The sequence below is a fragment of the Nycticebus coucang genome, chromosome 3 (assembly GCF_027406575.1).
Source record: "Nycticebus coucang isolate mNycCou1 chromosome 3, mNycCou1.pri, whole genome shotgun sequence".
In the NCBI taxonomy this organism is placed as follows: Eukaryota; Metazoa; Chordata; class Mammalia; order Primates; family Lorisidae; genus Nycticebus; species Nycticebus coucang.
Genome location: NC_069782.1, coordinates 131,652,002 through 131,668,424, shown reverse-complemented (window position 1 = coordinate 131,668,424; position 16,423 = coordinate 131,652,002). Strand labels below are relative to the sequence as shown.

The 16,423-nt window shown below is 50.5% G+C and overlaps 1 protein-coding gene across 1 annotated transcript; it reads left to right on the top strand.

Moving 5' to 3' along the window:
• The first annotated feature begins 8,745 nt into the window (after positions 1-8,745).
• On the top strand, positions 8,746-10,836 carry C3H10orf95 (chromosome 3 C10orf95 homolog). The gene is made up of 2 exons (XM_053583108.1): positions 8,746-8,815; positions 9,047-10,836. Exon 2 carries the CDS (start codon positions 9,101-9,103, stop codon positions 9,764-9,766), a length of 666 nt encoding a protein of 221 aa, XP_053439083.1. The 5' UTR covers positions 8,746-8,815; positions 9,047-9,100; the 3' UTR covers positions 9,767-10,836.
• The last annotated feature ends 5,587 nt before the right edge of the window (positions 10,837-16,423 follow it).

Sequence of the window (16,423 nt, the reverse complement as noted above, 5' to 3'; positions counted from 1 at the left end):
CTATACTGTGTTAAGAACTCTGAGTTTTCTTCTTAAAAAAAAAAAACAGGGGCGGCGCCTGTGGCTCAGTGAGTAGGGCGCCAGCCCCATATGCCGAGGGTGGCGGGTTCAAACCCAGCCCCTGCCAAACTGCAACCAAAAAATAGCCGGGCGTTGTGGCGGGCGCCTGTAGTCCCAGCTGCTCGGGAGGCTGAGGCAAGAGAATCGCTTAAGCCCAAGAGTTAAGAGGTTGCTGTGAGCCGTGTGACGCCACGGCACTCTACCCGAGGGCGGTACAGTGAGACTCTGTCTCTACAAAAAAAAAAAAAAACAGGGCGGCGCCTATGGCTCAGTGAGTAGGGCGCCGGCCCCATATGCCGAGGGTGGCGGGTTCAAACCCAGCCCCGGCCAAACTGCAACAACAACAAAAAAAATAGCCGGGCGTTGTGGTGGGCACCTGTAGTCCCAGCTGCTCGGGAGGCTGAGGCAAGAGAATTGCGTAAGCCCAAGAGTTAGAGGTTGCTGTGAGCCGTGTGACGCCACGGCACTCTACCCAAGGGCAGTACAGTGAGACTCTGTCTCTACAAAAAAAAAAAAAAAAAAACTCATGAGTCCACACATCATTCTTCAGAGGTAAGCACCATCATTCTCATTTTACAAATGAGGAAACTGAGGTTCAGAGACACTGAATGACTTTCACACAACCAGCAAAAGGCCCAGCCAAGCTGGCCTCCAGCTCTCCTGACTCTCAGAACAGGAATCCTTCCTCTGCTACCCCTGTCCAGGCCCACAAAATGAATTTTTGTTTTACTCAATCTAGTCTATGGATGATCTTCCATGTCTTCCCCCATCTGGCCTGTAAGCCTGGAGAGAATTGTCTGAAATCCAACAGCACACATTCTAAACCTGCACAGTTCCCCACCCTGGGCAAGAAACACAGCCTTTGGCTTCTGAGGGACCTGGAACTTAGTCCCCTAGGTCCACCACTTCTTTGCTGAAGGCCCCTCCTTTCATGAACCTCTGTTTTATGCCCTACAGGGATGTGATGCACTAAATGAGAAACAGGGGTATAGGAGTTTTGCGAGCAGTTGAATCTTATGCCTTTGTCAGTGGTCCCTACAACAGGAATATTGTGCTGTACTTCCTTTCCACCATCCACACAAATGGTCCAACACAAGAGCCCAGTGTCCCAGGGATAGAGCCTATTCAACTGGTTCCTGGGGAGGCCACAAGGACCTCATGAACCTTTCCCCCAGCATCCATCTCCCACCAGCCTGTCTCATTTCTCTCCTCCCCAGTCTTCCGCCTTCAGGCCCTCTACTCAACTTCTTTGGCTCCCAAACCACAAACATACACATACCCCATCTCTCTTCTAAACTTATACAATTGCTGAAAACCCTCCTGCTCCAGAAAGTCCTCATGACTAGGAAATTGCTTCTTTTCCATCACTACCCCAGGTTCCATCTGTGCTCTCCTGGCTGAGAATAGAGGGCAGGAAACACAGGATTCATCATAGAGTCTGGCACACTGGGCCTTCTATAATTTTGCAAAAGGAGTCCCCCTGCCTTTCAATCTCTGGCCAGTGTATGCCTTTATATCAAAGCAAACTTGAGCCTTTACTTAGCTCTCCCTGAGTGTTTTGTAGAGAAACAGGGAAATGGGGAGGGATGAATATGACCGAATAGGAAATGCCTTTAGCCCCTTCTGTTGCACTTAATGCCCCACAGTTACACTCTGAGGCCCCTTAACCTTCTGGTTTTAAAGACGATGTAATCAGTTACCTTTTTACATCAGTACCAGGCCTGGGCCTTAGTGATTATCTCTGATTTCTCTCTGTGCTTGCCAGGCACAATTAAGTGGGAGGGGATGTTGGGGGCAACTAGAGGTCCTATCACTTGCCTCCTTGTGTCCTACTGGAGTCCCTGGACCACAGGACAGAGACACACTCTCTCCTTAAAATACTTTCCTTTCGGGCGGTGCCTGTGGCTCAGTCGGTAAGGCGCCGGCCCCATATACTGAGGGTGACAGGTTCAAACCCGGCCCCAGCCAAACTGCAACCAAAAAATAGCCAGGCGTTGTGGCGGGCGCCTGTAGTCCCAGCTACTCGGGAGGCTGAGGCAAGAGAATCGCTTAAGCCCTGGAGTTGGAGGTTGCTGTGAGCTGTGTGAGGCCACGGCACTCTACCGAGGGCCATAAAATGAGACTCTGTCTCTACAAAAAAAAAAAAAAAAAAAACTTTCCTTTCTGAGCAACCTCTGTGATGCAGGTTCCACCCTGCTTTGCAACCTCTCTAACCACTCCTCCTCAGTCCCCTCCACTAGGGCATTTTCTCCCAGGGCTTCTAAAGGTGGAAGGAGGGTCCCCCAAGTTGCCATCTTTAATATTCTTCACTTATGCACTCAAACTTTTAGTCCATGCCAGGCCATAAGCTTTATGGGGTAAAGGGGATTTCAAAAACATGATTGCTGCCTGCAAGAGGCAAAATTGGGAACTCAACAAGTTGGAAACCATAATGTCAATGGTGTGATCTGGACCAGATAGAGGCAAGCACAGGGTAGCAGCTGTTCTGATACCATCACCTTTTCCTTCATGACTACACCTATACCTCACATCTCCAGACTAAATGTAAAACAGGCTGCTGGACAGCTCTTAGAATGTCCCATCTGAGCTCATCATTTCTCCAACTTTCAGCCACCATCAGGTATTTTCTAGCTTCAGAATTGCCCCACAAACTGCCACAGATGGCCAAGCCAAAAACACGTGTGTCCACCCTCTATCCTACCCACTTCATCAAGGCAACCACATGGCATAAAGCCCAGGTGAATTCCACTCCCATCTCTCTTTTCCCAGCCCTTGCTCCTGTTTGGCTGTCAGTTTCCTGGGCCTAGCTTCCAGCCTCTCTCTCCAAACTGTTCTTCATTTTTTCCACAAGTGAGCTTCTGATCACAAGGTTCCCTAATCAAAAATTTCTCAGATTGCTGTATTTTGAAATTTTTCATAATAGAATGCTGAGGGGGGGTGGAATATTCAGGGGTCTATCACTGACGAAAGCAACGGAAGGCCATTCAAACTAGCTTAAACAAAAAAGGCATTTATTGGCTTGTGTAATTTAAATGACGGACTCAAATGGCGTCAACAGGATCCAATTTCTTTCTCTGTCTCTTGGCTGTACTTCTTCTGTGGCTCCGCTTTCAGTGGGGCCTTCCCCTCACAACCCAGACACCATTATTTCAAATTTCTGTCCTGACAAATTGAAGCACTTCTCTCCACTCAACAAGAATAAAGTCTTGGGCTGGGCATGATGGCTCACGCCTGTAATCCTAGCTCTTGGGAGGCTGAGGCGGGTGGATTGCCTGAGCTCACGGGTTTGAGACCAGCCTGAGCCAGAGCCAGACCTCGTCTCTAAAAATAGCTGGGCATTGTGGCAGGCACCTGTAGTTCCAGCTATTTGGGAGGCTGAGGCTTGAGCCCAAGAGTTGGAGGTTGCTGTGAGGTATGACATCATAGCACTCTATAGAGGGTGTCAAAGTGAGACTCTGTCTCAAAAAAAAGAAAAAATAAAGTCCTGGGCTTGGTTTGCATTGGCCCAGACTGGGTCACATGGCCAGCCCAAACCATGGGGTGGCAGTGCTGATTGGTTTAGCCCTAAATCGCCCACAACTTAAGGATAAAATAAGTCAACTCCACCAGAACCACTTTATTGAGAATAAAGTGTGGGACTTCAAAATACTGGGGGCTGGGGCGGCACCTGTGGCTCAAAGAGTAGGGCACTGGCCCCATGTGCCGGAGGTGGCAGGTTCAAACCCAGCCCCGGCCATAAACTGAAAACAACAACAACAACAACAACAAAATACTGGGGGCTGGCTTGCTGCCATAGCTCAGTGGTTAGGGCGCTGGCCACATATACCAAGGCTGGCGGGTTCAAACCCAGCCCAGGCCTGGTTATCAACAATGACAACTGCAACAAAAAAATAGCCAGGCATTGTGGCGGGCACCTGTAGTACCAGCTACTTGGGAGGCTGAAACAAGAGAATCACTCAAGCCCAGGAGTTGGAGGTTGCTGTGAGCTGTGATACCACAGCACTCTACCAAGGGTGACATAATGAGACTCTGTCTCAAAAAAGAAAAAAAAAATACTGAGGCTGTGACTGGAATGAGCGTGGGAATGAATGCTGAGAAACTCACCGCTTGGTCATCATTTTTCTCATTTTGCCTCAGAATTTCCTGCCCAAGCCAACTGAAGTCTATAGCAGCATGTAGGAACCAAAATTAAAATGCACATTCATCACCCTCTAGGCTCAACTTAAGCTTGATCTTCCATGCACCCCACTCCCCACCCTAGTGTGACCTGGAACAGATGGAAAACCTGACCAGTACCACAAGGCCCATCATTATTTTTATTTATTTATTTTTTTGAGACAGAGCCTTAAGCTGTCACCCTGGGTAGAGTGCTATGGCATCACAGCTCACAGCAACCTCCAACTCTTGGGCTCAAGCAAGTCTCTTGGCTCTGCCTCCCAAGTTGCCAGGACTACAGGCACCCACCACAACGCCTGGCTATTTTTTGGTTGCAGCTGTCATTGTTGTTTGGCGGCCCCCGGGCAGGATTCGAACCTGCCAGTTCAGCTGTATGTGGCTGGCGCCTTAGCCGCTTGAGCCACAGGAGCTGAGCCACAAGGCCCATTATTGAATGAAGAGGTCAGTCCATGGCTTGCCATGGATACCCCTCCTCTAGTGCTGGGATTTTAGGGGAGGGACAAAGTTATAAATAGGTGTGGGAGGTCTGTTAGTTTACTGTTGGTATTATAATAAATCACCACAAACTCAGTGGCGGAAAACAATACAAATGTTTTATCTTATAGTTCTGGAGATCAAAAGTCTACAACAGGTATCATTAGCTAAAAAGATATTTGCAGACCTGCTATTCCTTCATGGAGGCTCTAGGGGAGAATCCATTTTTGCCTTTTCCAGCTTCCACAGGCTCCTTGTATCACTTGCCTCATGACTCCTTTCCATCTTGAAAGCCAGCAATGACCCAGGCACAATGGCTCACGCCTATAATCCTAGCACTTTGGGAAGCTGAGGTGGGAGGATCACCTAAGGCCAGGAGTTGAGTTTGAGACCAGTTTGAGCAAGAGTTGGTCATGGTCTTTATAAAAAATCAAAAATTAGGGCAGCACCTGTGGAGGCTGAGGCAGGAGACTTGCCTAGGCCCAGGAGTTGGAGGTTGCTATGAGCTGTGTGGTACCATAGCAATCTACCGAGAGTGATAGAGTGAGACTCTGTCTGTAAAAAAAAAAAAAAAAGAAAGCAAGAAAAATAGAAAATTAGCCAGGTGTGGTTAAAATTAGCACATGCCTATAGTCCTAGCTATTCAGGAGGCTGAGGCGAGAGGATCACTTGAGCCCAGGAGTTTGAGGCTATGATGACACCAATGCACTCTAGCCCAAGTGACAGAGCAGGACCAGGTCTCAAACAATAAAAAAGCTAGCAATGGGGGCAGCGCCTGTGGCTCAGGGTGTAGGGTACTGGCCCCATATACCAAGGGTTGGGGGGTTCAAACCCAGCCCTGGCCAAACTGTAACAACAACAAAAAAATAGCTGGGCGTTGTGTCAGGAGCCTGTGGGCTGAGGCAAAAGAATCACCTAAGCCTAGGAGTTGGAGGATGCTGTGAGCTGTGATACTATGGCACTCTACCAAGGGTGATAAAGTGAGACTATGTCTCTAAAAAAAAAAAAAAAAAGAAAACAAAAAAAAGCTAGCAATGGCTGGTCAAGTCTTTTTCACATTACATCACTCTGACATTGAATCTTCTGCCTCCCTCTTCCCCATTTAAAGATATTTGTGATTACATTGGGTCCACCTAGATAATCTAGAACAATTGCCTTATTTTAAGGTCAGCTAATTAGCAAACTTAATACCAACTTAATACCTTAATTCTCCCTTGCCATGTAATATAACACAGTTACAGGTTCCCAAGGATAAAAATACGGAAATCTTTAGGGGAGCTGTTATTCTGCCTACCCCCAACGAAGGCCCCTGTGTCCTTCAACCAGTCCTTAGAGCAAGGCTTCTAATGAGTGCTCGTCAGATTACAGGTGAAACCATAGCTAAGCTCCTTTTCTCCATCCAGAGCCTGGCCCCTGCAGCTGCCCTCACAAGGCCATTGGCCAAAATTAGACTTGGGAGAATAGCTCAGTCAGGAAATAACATGACATCACTGGGATGAATATGGGGGGCCCTCCTAGAGGGCACTCGGGTTTTGAGGAATACTGAGAACCCAGAAGAACCTGGGGGCACTGCTGATAATGCTGTTTGAGTCAACTGAAGAGGAAGAAGGAAGGCAGGTGCAGAGGTAATCCTACCACTTTGGGAGGCCATGGAGGGAGGATTGTTTGAGGCCAGGAGTTTGAAGTTGCAATGAGCTAGGATGACACCACTGCACTCTAGCCCAGGCTACCGAGTAAGACCCTCTCTCAAAGAAAAAAAGAGTGGAGGAGAAGAAAGTATGACAGCCCCCACAGCTGGGGAGAAGCTATCAGTTTTAATCACCCACAACTATCATTCACCCTACTACAGAAGGAAAAGGTGGATGGGTTCTGACCCACAACCAAAGGGGCCTCGAGCTCAGATAGAGCTCACTCTGTCTGGATGAAACAATCTTTTTTTTTTTGCAGTTTTTTGGCCAGGGCCAGGTTTGAACCTGCCACCTCTAGCATATGGGGCCAGTGCCCTACTCCTTTGAGCCACAGGCACCACCCCTGGATGAAACAATCTTTCTCGCTTCACCCAGTGGCTTCTGGGCATTGGCATCAGTTGGATTGGGTTCAAATCTCACTGTGCCAGGTACAAGCTGTGTGATTTCAACAAAGTAGCCTAACTTCTCTGAGCCTTTGATTATTTATCCACTAATTGAGAATATCACTATGTATTTTACATGGATACTAAGAATTAAAAGCACTTGTGTAACATTCTAGAGGGAAAGGATTTTGAGAGTTTGAAAGAAACCCCAGCATGGATGGACCATAAGACTAGTATTGTGAGCATGAGCCTTGAGACAAGTATGGGGTTGATTTTTGCTCTTACCATAACTAGTTATGTGAGTTTGTAACGTTATTTAACCTACATTAGCCCCAGTCACTGAACATATTTATCGTGTACCAACTCTGAGGCAAGCAGTTTTTTGCTATGTAAAGTGGGATAATATTAGCATTACATTTCTAAGGTTGATAAAAGCTTGAAGTCAGGGCCAGGCATAGTAGTTCACGCCTGTAATCCTAGTAGCACTCTGAGAGGCCAAGGCAGGTGGATTGCTTGAGCTCAGGAGTTCGAGACTCGAGACCACCAACTCAAGCAAGAGCAAGACTTTCTTTTCTTTTTTTTTGTAGAGAGAGTCTCACTGTACCGCCCTTGGGTAGAGTGCCGTGGCGTCAATCGGCTCACAGCAACCTCTAACTCTTGGGCTTACGCGATTCTCTTGCCTCAGTCTCCCGAGCAGCTGGGACTACAGGCGCCCACGACAACGCCCGTCTATTTTTTTGTTGCTGTTTGGCCAGGGCTGGGTTTGAACCCACCACCCTCAGGCATATGGGGCCGGCGCCCTACTCACTGAGCCACAGGCGCCGCCCCTTTTCTTTTTTTGCAGTTTTTGGCCGGGGCTGGGCCTGAACCTGCCACCTCCAGCGTAAGGGGCCTGCGCCCCACCCCTTTGAGCCACAGGCACCGCCCATCTTTTTTTTTTTTAAAGAGACAGAGTCTCATTTTGTCGCCCTCAGTAGAGTGCTGTTGCGTCACAGCTCACAGCAACTTCCAGCTCTGGGGCTTAGGCGATTCTCTTACCTCAGCCTCCCAAGTAGCTGGCACTACAGGCGCCTGTCACAACGCCCGGTTATTTTTTGTTGTTGTTGCAGTTTGACCGGGACCAGGTTCGAACCCATCACCCTCGATATATGGGGCCGGTGCCCTACTCACTGAACCACAGGCGCCTCCTAAGACTTTCTTTCTACTAAAAACTAGCCAGGGCCAGGCGCGGTGGCTCACACCTATAATCGCAACACTCTGGGAGGCTGAGGCGGGTGGATTGCCTGAGCTCACAGGTTTGAGACCAGCCTGAGCCAGAGCGAGACCCCCCCCCACCTCTAAACATACAGCTACTTGGGAGGCTGAGGCAAGAGAATCGCTTTAGTTCAAAAGTTTGAGGTTGCTGTGTGCTATGATACCACAGCACTCTACTGAGGTGACAAAGTAAGACTCTGTCTCAAAAAAAAAAAAACAAACAAAAACCTAGCCAGATGTTGTGGCAGGTGCCTGTAGTCCCAGCTGCTCAAGTGGCTGAGACAGGAGGATCATCACTTGGGCTCAGGAGATATGAAGTCATGCACTCTACCCTGGGGCAATAGAGTGAGACTCTGTCTCAAACAAAACAAAACAAAACAAAACTCAAAATGAAATCAGATGAATTGATTCAGTGCCTGGTGTGCAGGAACTTCACTCAAATGTTAAGAGTTACCCAATCCATTTGGAGGGGCTGAGAAGGGTACAGTAGGGACTGGGAATAACTTATTGATGCCATGTTGGGGAGGCCATCCCTGACATCAGGCCTCAGCCTCTAGGCCGGGGTCACTATAATCGGTGCTCACCCAGATGTAGGCAGAGGCTGGCTGGCTCCTGGCCAGCTCCAAGGTGTTTCCCTTTGCCTGGTAACAGGGAGGTGTGGCTCAGGCAGGACATGAAGGGGAGCAGCGCAACTAAAAAGTAGTAGAAAAGAGCCTCGCCCAGGATCCCTCTGGCTCCACCAAATGCTGGGGACCAGCTCCCCCAGGCTGAAGGAGACAAGTGAGTGGGAAGATACTGGGAAGAGCATGACAGGAGTTGAGGACCTGAAAAGGTCTTGGGGTCCTTATCACGGGCTGGGTTCAGCCCAACCCTGGGACAGGAGGTGAAGGGGGAGCTGAATGTGGGATGTAGAAGTTCCGCACAGCCACGAACCAGACCCCTGAGTTACCGGGCCCCAGGGACAGATAGCAGTTAAGAACCAAACCTGTAACCACACACCCTCCACCACAGGTCTGGACCAGAATGAGGCCCCAGTGAAAACGGCCGCCGCCTGAGATTCAGATCATGTACTTGTACAGGTGCCTGGCGCCCGAGGAGAGCTTCTGGCCTCAGCCACTGCCCTTCACCTGCACCCACCTGCCCGCCTCTCTGCTGCTGCCCCCCATCCAAGCCCACAATTTCTGCAGCCGACCCTGGAGCCTGAGCGCGGGCAAGTGGACGGCCCCACGAGAATATCACTGCTTCTACGGCCCAGGCGCATCTCTGGCCGCCGCACCGCCTGGGTGGGCCTTCCCGCCTGTCTACGGCCCGGCCCCGCGCCCCCTCTTCCTGGCTGCCAGCGTTCCGGGTCCATCTCCGCAGACACTCGCGGCGGGGGCCAGGGCGGAGACGACCGAGGATGAGAGCTGGGCGCCTTGGCCAGAGGGCAGCAGCCTGGACACCGAGCTGCACTGGGGACGTGTGCAGCGCGCGCAGGGCCCACGCCTCCAGCTGCCCGATTTCGTGCGCCGCGAGTTGCGGCGCGTGTACGGCACGTACCCGCGCACTGACGTGCGCGTCACCCACCGCCGCGGCGAGTTTCTGCTGCAGGCGGCGCCGCGCGTCGGCGAGCCAGAGTACCGCGTGGAGAGGCGCGTGGTGCGCCGGCCCGCCAGCGCCAAAAGCGGCGGCAGCTCAGCCCGGAAGGCCGCGGAGCGCGACCGCCCCGGGAAGAGGAGAGGCCTGAGCTGATGGAGCCGCCGGGTCGGGCGACCGGCCGGCGAGAACGCGTGCGCCTCTCCTTGCGCCTGCCGCCGCCAGCCGGCAGGACAGAGGCCGCACATGTGCCCGGGAGCCGGGTGCGCCTCACCTGTCTCTGGTTTTTTCCATGACTGCCCACCGCCCCCACTCCTGCACTTCCTTATTTTCTTTCGTGTTATTGCTGGACGTTGGGGGAGGATATCTCTGGGTGTTCTATTCTTTCCTTTTTGAGACTTAAGAAACGGGGAGTGGGACCCTTCGTTTCCTCCCTCCTCCCATCTTCTCCTAAAAAGCCTACTCTGCTGTGAGCCCCAACTTTCCCCTCCTTTACTCCCTCTGCTAGAGCTCCCCTACTCCCCACACAGCTGAGGGAGCTACTTGATCCCCAGCTTGTAAAGAAAAGTAAATAAATGAGTGAGTCAGGTTACACTACGAGATCATTTTTATTTGTGGGGTGGTGTTTCCTTAGTGTAAAGGGAGCTTTACGTCCCTCTTTGGAATACAAGAAGGTAAGGTAGGGGCTGGGGAGTGGGTTAAGTTATAGTGGCCCTCTGGATTAAGTGTGCACCCTGACCACTGGGACTACCTCCCCTCTTCACTTTCCCTCCAGTGTGCAGGCCAACACCTAGGCTTCATTGGTTCTGTGGACCACCATCTACAGATTCTGAGGGCATAAACTATGTTGTTGAAGTGTGGAAGGCCAGGGAAGGGATGCCTGAGACCTGAGTTTAGGGCTGGCTTTGACATTTTCTACCTTGTAACTTTTTTTTGAGACAAAGCCTCAAGCTGTCGCCCAGGGCATCACAGCTCACAGCAACCTCCAACTCCTGGACTTAAACGATTCTTTTGCCTCAGCCTCCCAAGTAGCTGTGACTACAGACTCGCCACAATGCCCAGTTATTTTTTGGTTTTAGTTGTCATTGTTGTTTGGCAGGCCTGGGCTGGATTCGAACCTGCCAGCTCTGGTGTATGTGGCTGGTGCCTTAGCTGCTTGAGCCACAAGCACCGAAGCCCCCCCCTTTTTTTTCTATGCATGTAATATTAACTACATAAAAAGAATGTCACCGTTTTTCCTATCACATTTTTTTTTTTTTTTTGTGGGGAGGAACAGAGTCTTACTCTGTTGTCCAGGCTAGAGTGCCGTAGCTTCTGCCTAGCTCACAGCAACCTCAAACTTCTGGGCTCAAGTGATCTTCCTGCTTCAGCCTCCTACGTAGCTGGGACTACAAGTTTCTGCCGTACCACCCAGTAAGTTGTTTGTTCGTTTTTTAATTTTTAGATGAGATGACAGTCTCACCATTGCAAAGGCAGTCTTGAACTCCTGAGCTGCAGGGATTCTCTGCCTTGTCTTCCCAGGGTGCTAGGATTATAGTAGTGAGCTATCTCACCCAGCCTGCCTATCACATTTTACTCTAAGTGTATCTTGGACATCATTCCACATCAGTACATAAGAGCAACCTCATTTTTTTTTTTTTTTTTGGTAGAGACAGAGTCTCACTTTATGGCCCTTAGTAGAGTGCCATGGCATCACACAGCTCACAGCAACCTCCAACTCCTGGGCTTAAGTGATTCTCTTGCCTCAGCCTCCTGAGTAGCTGGGACTACAGGCGCCTGCCACAACGCCCAGCTATTTTTTGGTTGCAGTTCAGCCGGGGCCGGGTTTGAACCCCCCACCCTCGGTATATGGGGCCGGCGCCTTACCGACTGAGCCACAGGCGCTGCCCAGCAACCTCATTCTTTAACAGCTACCCGGTTTTTATAGCTATTGGATTATTTCCGGTTTATAGCTACTAAAAGTTAACAAATTTCTTGCCTGCCAGGAACTGTTCTAGGTCCTGGGACTACAGTAGGGAATGAGACAGCCATGATGAACCCTGTTCTTATGGAATATATATATATATATATATATATATATATATATATACACACACACACACACACATACATATATAGTTGTTTTGTTTTGTTTTTTTTTTTTTTAGAGACAGAGTTTCATTCTGTTGCCCTTGGTAGAGTGCTGTGGCGTCACAGCTCACAGCAAACTCCAGCTCTTGGGCTTAGGCTATTTTCTTGCCTCAGCCTCCTGAGTAGCTGGGACTACAGGCGCCCACCACAATGACTGGCTATTTTGTGTTGTAGTTTGGCCGGGGGGGAGTTTGAACCTGTCACTCTCAGTATATGGGGACATATACCTGCTGAGCCACAGGCGCCACCCTAAAAGAAGGATCTTGGAAAATGCATCTGAGAGGTGCTTTGAAGAACATACAATATTTCAGCAGATGGCAATGTCCCTAGAAGAACTGAGGAGGCACTTGGAGGAGTGAAAGCACCAAAGTGTGAGCAGGGGCAACAGAGTTTCATTGGTAGCAACAGGTTATGACCAGGTGGTAATAGAGATTGGCTTGAAAGCCAATGGAGGCCACACTGTGGAAGACTTTAACAGCAGGGTAAAGAGATTTGGGGACCCACTGAAGTCTGAGCAGAGGAGTAGACCCAGTCAATGTTAAAAAAAAATTGGCCTGTGAGCAGGGTGGGGGCCTGCAGGAGTACCTGGCTGGGACATTGGAGCCTGAGCCATCAGCTTCCCCATGGCATTGGCATTGAAGGCACAGCACAGCCGGACACCAGAACTGAATCCCTAGGGCATTTCCTAGAGCTCACAGCCTATGGAGTTCAGTTCTCAGAGCCAGGTGGCCAAAGTCCTCTCAGCCTGGATGCTGCCTTCCATGCAACACTGCCCTCCTGTACTCTCTTCTGTGAATTTCCCTCTATTCCAAGGATGAGTAAATTAAGGTCCAATATAGGTGAGATGAAGAACCTGGGATCTCAAGATATTCTTTTTTTTTTTTTTTTTGAGACAGAGTCTCACTATGTCACCCTTGGCAGAGTGCTGTGGCATCACAGTTCACAGCAACCTCAACTCTGGGGCTTAACCCGATTCTCTTGCCTCAGCCTCCCAAGTAGCTGGGACTACAGGCACCTGCCACAACGCCCAGCTATTTTTTTGTTGTAGTTGTCATTGTTTGGCATGCCCCAACTGGGTTCGAACCCGCCAGCCCCAGTGTATGTGGCTAGTGCCCTAACTGCTGAGCTAGAGTCACTGAGCCGGATCGCAAGATATTCCTATCCCAGGCAGGGTCAGAACTTGGACCTGAAAATGGGGATCCCCAGCTAAGGAAAGAGAAAAGAGTTCCCTAAATTTCAATAGGAATTGGAGCAGATGTTGGGAGGGGGCTCAAGGCTGTGGCAGGAATTTTGTCTCTCAGACCCTGGGTACAACATTGTCAGTCCTGTCACTTACTGCCCATATATGTTCCTGCTGGGGCCAGACATCAGGCTGGAGGGGCGAAGGGCTGGGGAAAGAGCCAGAATATGTACACTGAGTAAGAAGGACATCTCTCTGCAGATAGGGGGTATTCCTGAACCAAAGATGTTCCAGAAGATATGGATCCCCTTGGCCGGCACCTGTGGCTCAGTGGGTAGGGCACCGGCCCCATATACCAAGGGTGGAGGGTTCAAACCCGGCCCTAGCCAAATTGCAACAAAAAAATAGCCAGGTGTTGTGGCAGGTGCCTGTAGTCCCAGCTACTTGGGAGGCTGAGGCAAGAGAATCGCCTAAGCCCAGGAGTTGGAGGTTAATGTGAGCTGTGATCTTACAGCACTCTACTGAGGGCGATAAAGTGAGACTCTGTCTCTACAAAAAAAAAAGATATGGGGCGGCGCCTGTGGCTCAGTGAGTAGGGCACTGGCCCCATATGCTGAAGGTGGCGGGTTCAAACCCAGCCCTGGCCAAACTGCAACAACAACAACAACAACAAAAACATATGGATTCCCAAGGTAGGATTCCAGGAATCCCAGCTCCCTGAAAATCTCCCCATTTGAATGAAGGTCTGAACTATCTGGGATAAAGGAGAGGAGGAGAAAGATTTCCTGAAACACACTTTCATTTTCTAGAGAGTAAAATTGAGGTCTGAGTGCTCCTCACTCACAGGGCAGAGCTACAGCCTAACCCAGGAGAAGGAAAGTCAAGCATGAACTGAGCCTCCCGCAACCTCTGCTTAAATGTGGAGAAGGAGGGCGGCGCCTGTGGCTCAAGGAGTAGGGCGCCGGTCCCATATGCTGGAGGTGGCGGGTTCAAACCTAGCCCCGGCCAAAAAAAAAAAAAAAAAAAATGTGGAGAAGGAGCCAACACTTACCCAGGAAGCCTCCTCTCCTCACTCCTGGGGCTGGATCTGCAATGATGTTCTCCAATGATGCTCTTTAAATAAGGCCCCCACCCCACCCCATCCGCCTCCGCCGCTGCTGCCTCTAAGTCTGCCCGCCTGGGCTGACTTCTGAGAAAGGAGGAAGGTGTGGGAGGGCCAGGCACCCTGCCCAGAGAGCCCTTTATGACTTTAAGCTAGAGCAGGGACCCCTGCCCCTTGCCACTCTTTGAAGTGTCCTCTTCTTCACTTTGGTCTCTGACTAGGTTCCTCCCACCCCTTAAGACCAGCCTGCTGGATTCTTTCTTTGCTCTTAATACATGAAAAATCTGCCCTTTATGCCAAATTCAAGCCCAATTCCTCATTTTTTTTTTTTTTTTTGTGGTTTTTGGCTGGGGCTGGGTTTGAACCAGCCACCTCTGGCATATGGGACCGGTGCCCTACTCTTGAGCCACAGGCGCCACCCCTCATTTTTTTTTTGAGACACAGTCTCACTTTGTTGCCCTCAGTAGAGTTCCGTATCATCACAGCTTATAGCAACCTCCAGCTCTTGGGCTTAGGTGATTCTCCTGCCTCAGCCTCCCAAGTAACTGGGACTACAGGCACCTGCCACAATGCCCGGCTATTTATTTTTTTTTTTTGGCCTGGGCTGGGTTTGAACCTGCCACCTCCGGTATATGGGGCCAGCACCCTACTGCACCCTACTCCTTGAGCCACAGGCGCCACCCCTGGCTATTTTTTTGTTGCAGTTTGGCCGGAACAGGATTCAAACACGCTACCCTCAGCATATGGAGGACCCTACTCACTGAGCCACAGGCACCAGCACCCTGGTTCCTCATTTTGAGGCAGCATGATGGGGAAGGGATGTGCTAGGGAAAGCTTTAGGCACTCAAACACCAGCTGCAAAATTCATTTGGGGGGAAGAGGGAAGACAAGACATCATTCAACCTCCGTTTACCTTATGTGGCTTCTTTTTTTTTTTTTTTGTAGAGACAGAGTTTCACTTTATTGCCCTTGGTAGAATGCCACGGCGTCACACAGCTCACAACAACCTCCAACTCCTGGGCTTAGGCGATTCTCCTGCCTCAGCCTCCCGAGTAGGTGGGACTACAGACGCCCGCCACAACGCCCGGCTATTTTTTTGTTGTTGCAGTTTGGCCTGGGCTGGGTTTCAACCCGCCACCCTCGGTATATGGGGCCAGCACCCTGCTCACTGAGCCACAGGCGCCGCCCCACCTTATGTGGTTTCTAGCAGCACCCAAAGGGCAGGTAGGGTATGTGTTCATCTTGGAGAGGGAGAGACAAAGGCCTGAAAAAATCAGGGGCATACATTCCTTCTAGCTGTGGGATGCCCAGCAGGCCAGGGGTCCCTGGGGCCTCTACCTTACATTTTGTGTGTATCTCAAGTCTGTGGTGGTCCCTTTTTTCAGTCTACCTTCTATCCTTGGCTCCCTCCTCCCCCGCCCCAGGCCTGACCCCTGCTGCACAGAGTTGAGCCTCTCCAGTGTTTGAGTTGGGAGGCTGCTAGGGTTAATAAGGGTAGGGTGACAGCCACTGGAATGAAGGAGCTTCTCCCTAAGAGGTCTTTCCTCTCCTGAAAACTCAGGAAGTTATTTCTGATATCTAACTATTATCCATTCAGGAAACAGGGGATGGAGGAGGGGGAAGGCACAGCATCAGGGATGGCTGCAGGGGTCTTGGGCCAGAACTAGGGGCAGCCCTACTGAGGAAACCTGAAAGTTCCCGGAATATGGGGTCGTGAGTAGTCATCAGTATTGTGCAGTTGACAAGAGGGGGAGGACGGGATGGCCTGAGCTCTGGAGGGCTGGCCAGATACCCCTTCACCCCTTCCCAGGATCCTGTCTGGCCAGAGTTCAAAGTGGCTGTCACCCCACCCCTTATTAACCCTAGCAGCCTCAGGCTGGAACAGCAATGTTTTTTATGGGAGAAGTGATGCCAAAAAATGCCTCTCTCTTGCTCCTCCCCACTAGCAGTCAACCTCTAGCTCTCTCTGAGTCAGAGGACCCTACTAGGGAAGAGGGAGCCTGTGGTGAGGAACAGAGGTGGAAGAGGATGCAGTAATCCCTTTTTACTCCATAGCATATTGGCCCTGCCTCAGTCCCTGGGGGAAAGGAGAGGATGGGACTTTCTTTCTTGGACTGTGAGCTCCCCAAGGGCAGGGACAGCTTCTGGGTCCCCAGCACCCTATAAGGGGGTTAGCACTGAAAATCCAGATGATTGGGAATAGGTTCATTTATTTTTATTTCTTTTTTTTTTTTGTGAGAGAGAGCCTCAAGCTGTTGCCCTGGGTAGAGGGCCATGGCATCACAGCTCACAGCAACCTCCAACTCCTGGTCTCAAGCGATTCTCCTGCCCCTGTCTCCCAAGTAGAGACTCCAGGCGCCCACCACAACACCCAGCTATTTTTTTGGTTGCAGCCGTCATT

What these genes read in the sequence shown, in the direction of transcription:
- C3H10orf95 (XM_053583108.1), top strand. Translation starts at nt 9,101, where the DNA reads ATGTACTTGTACAGGTGCCTGGCGCCCGAGGAGAGCTTCTGGCCTCAG.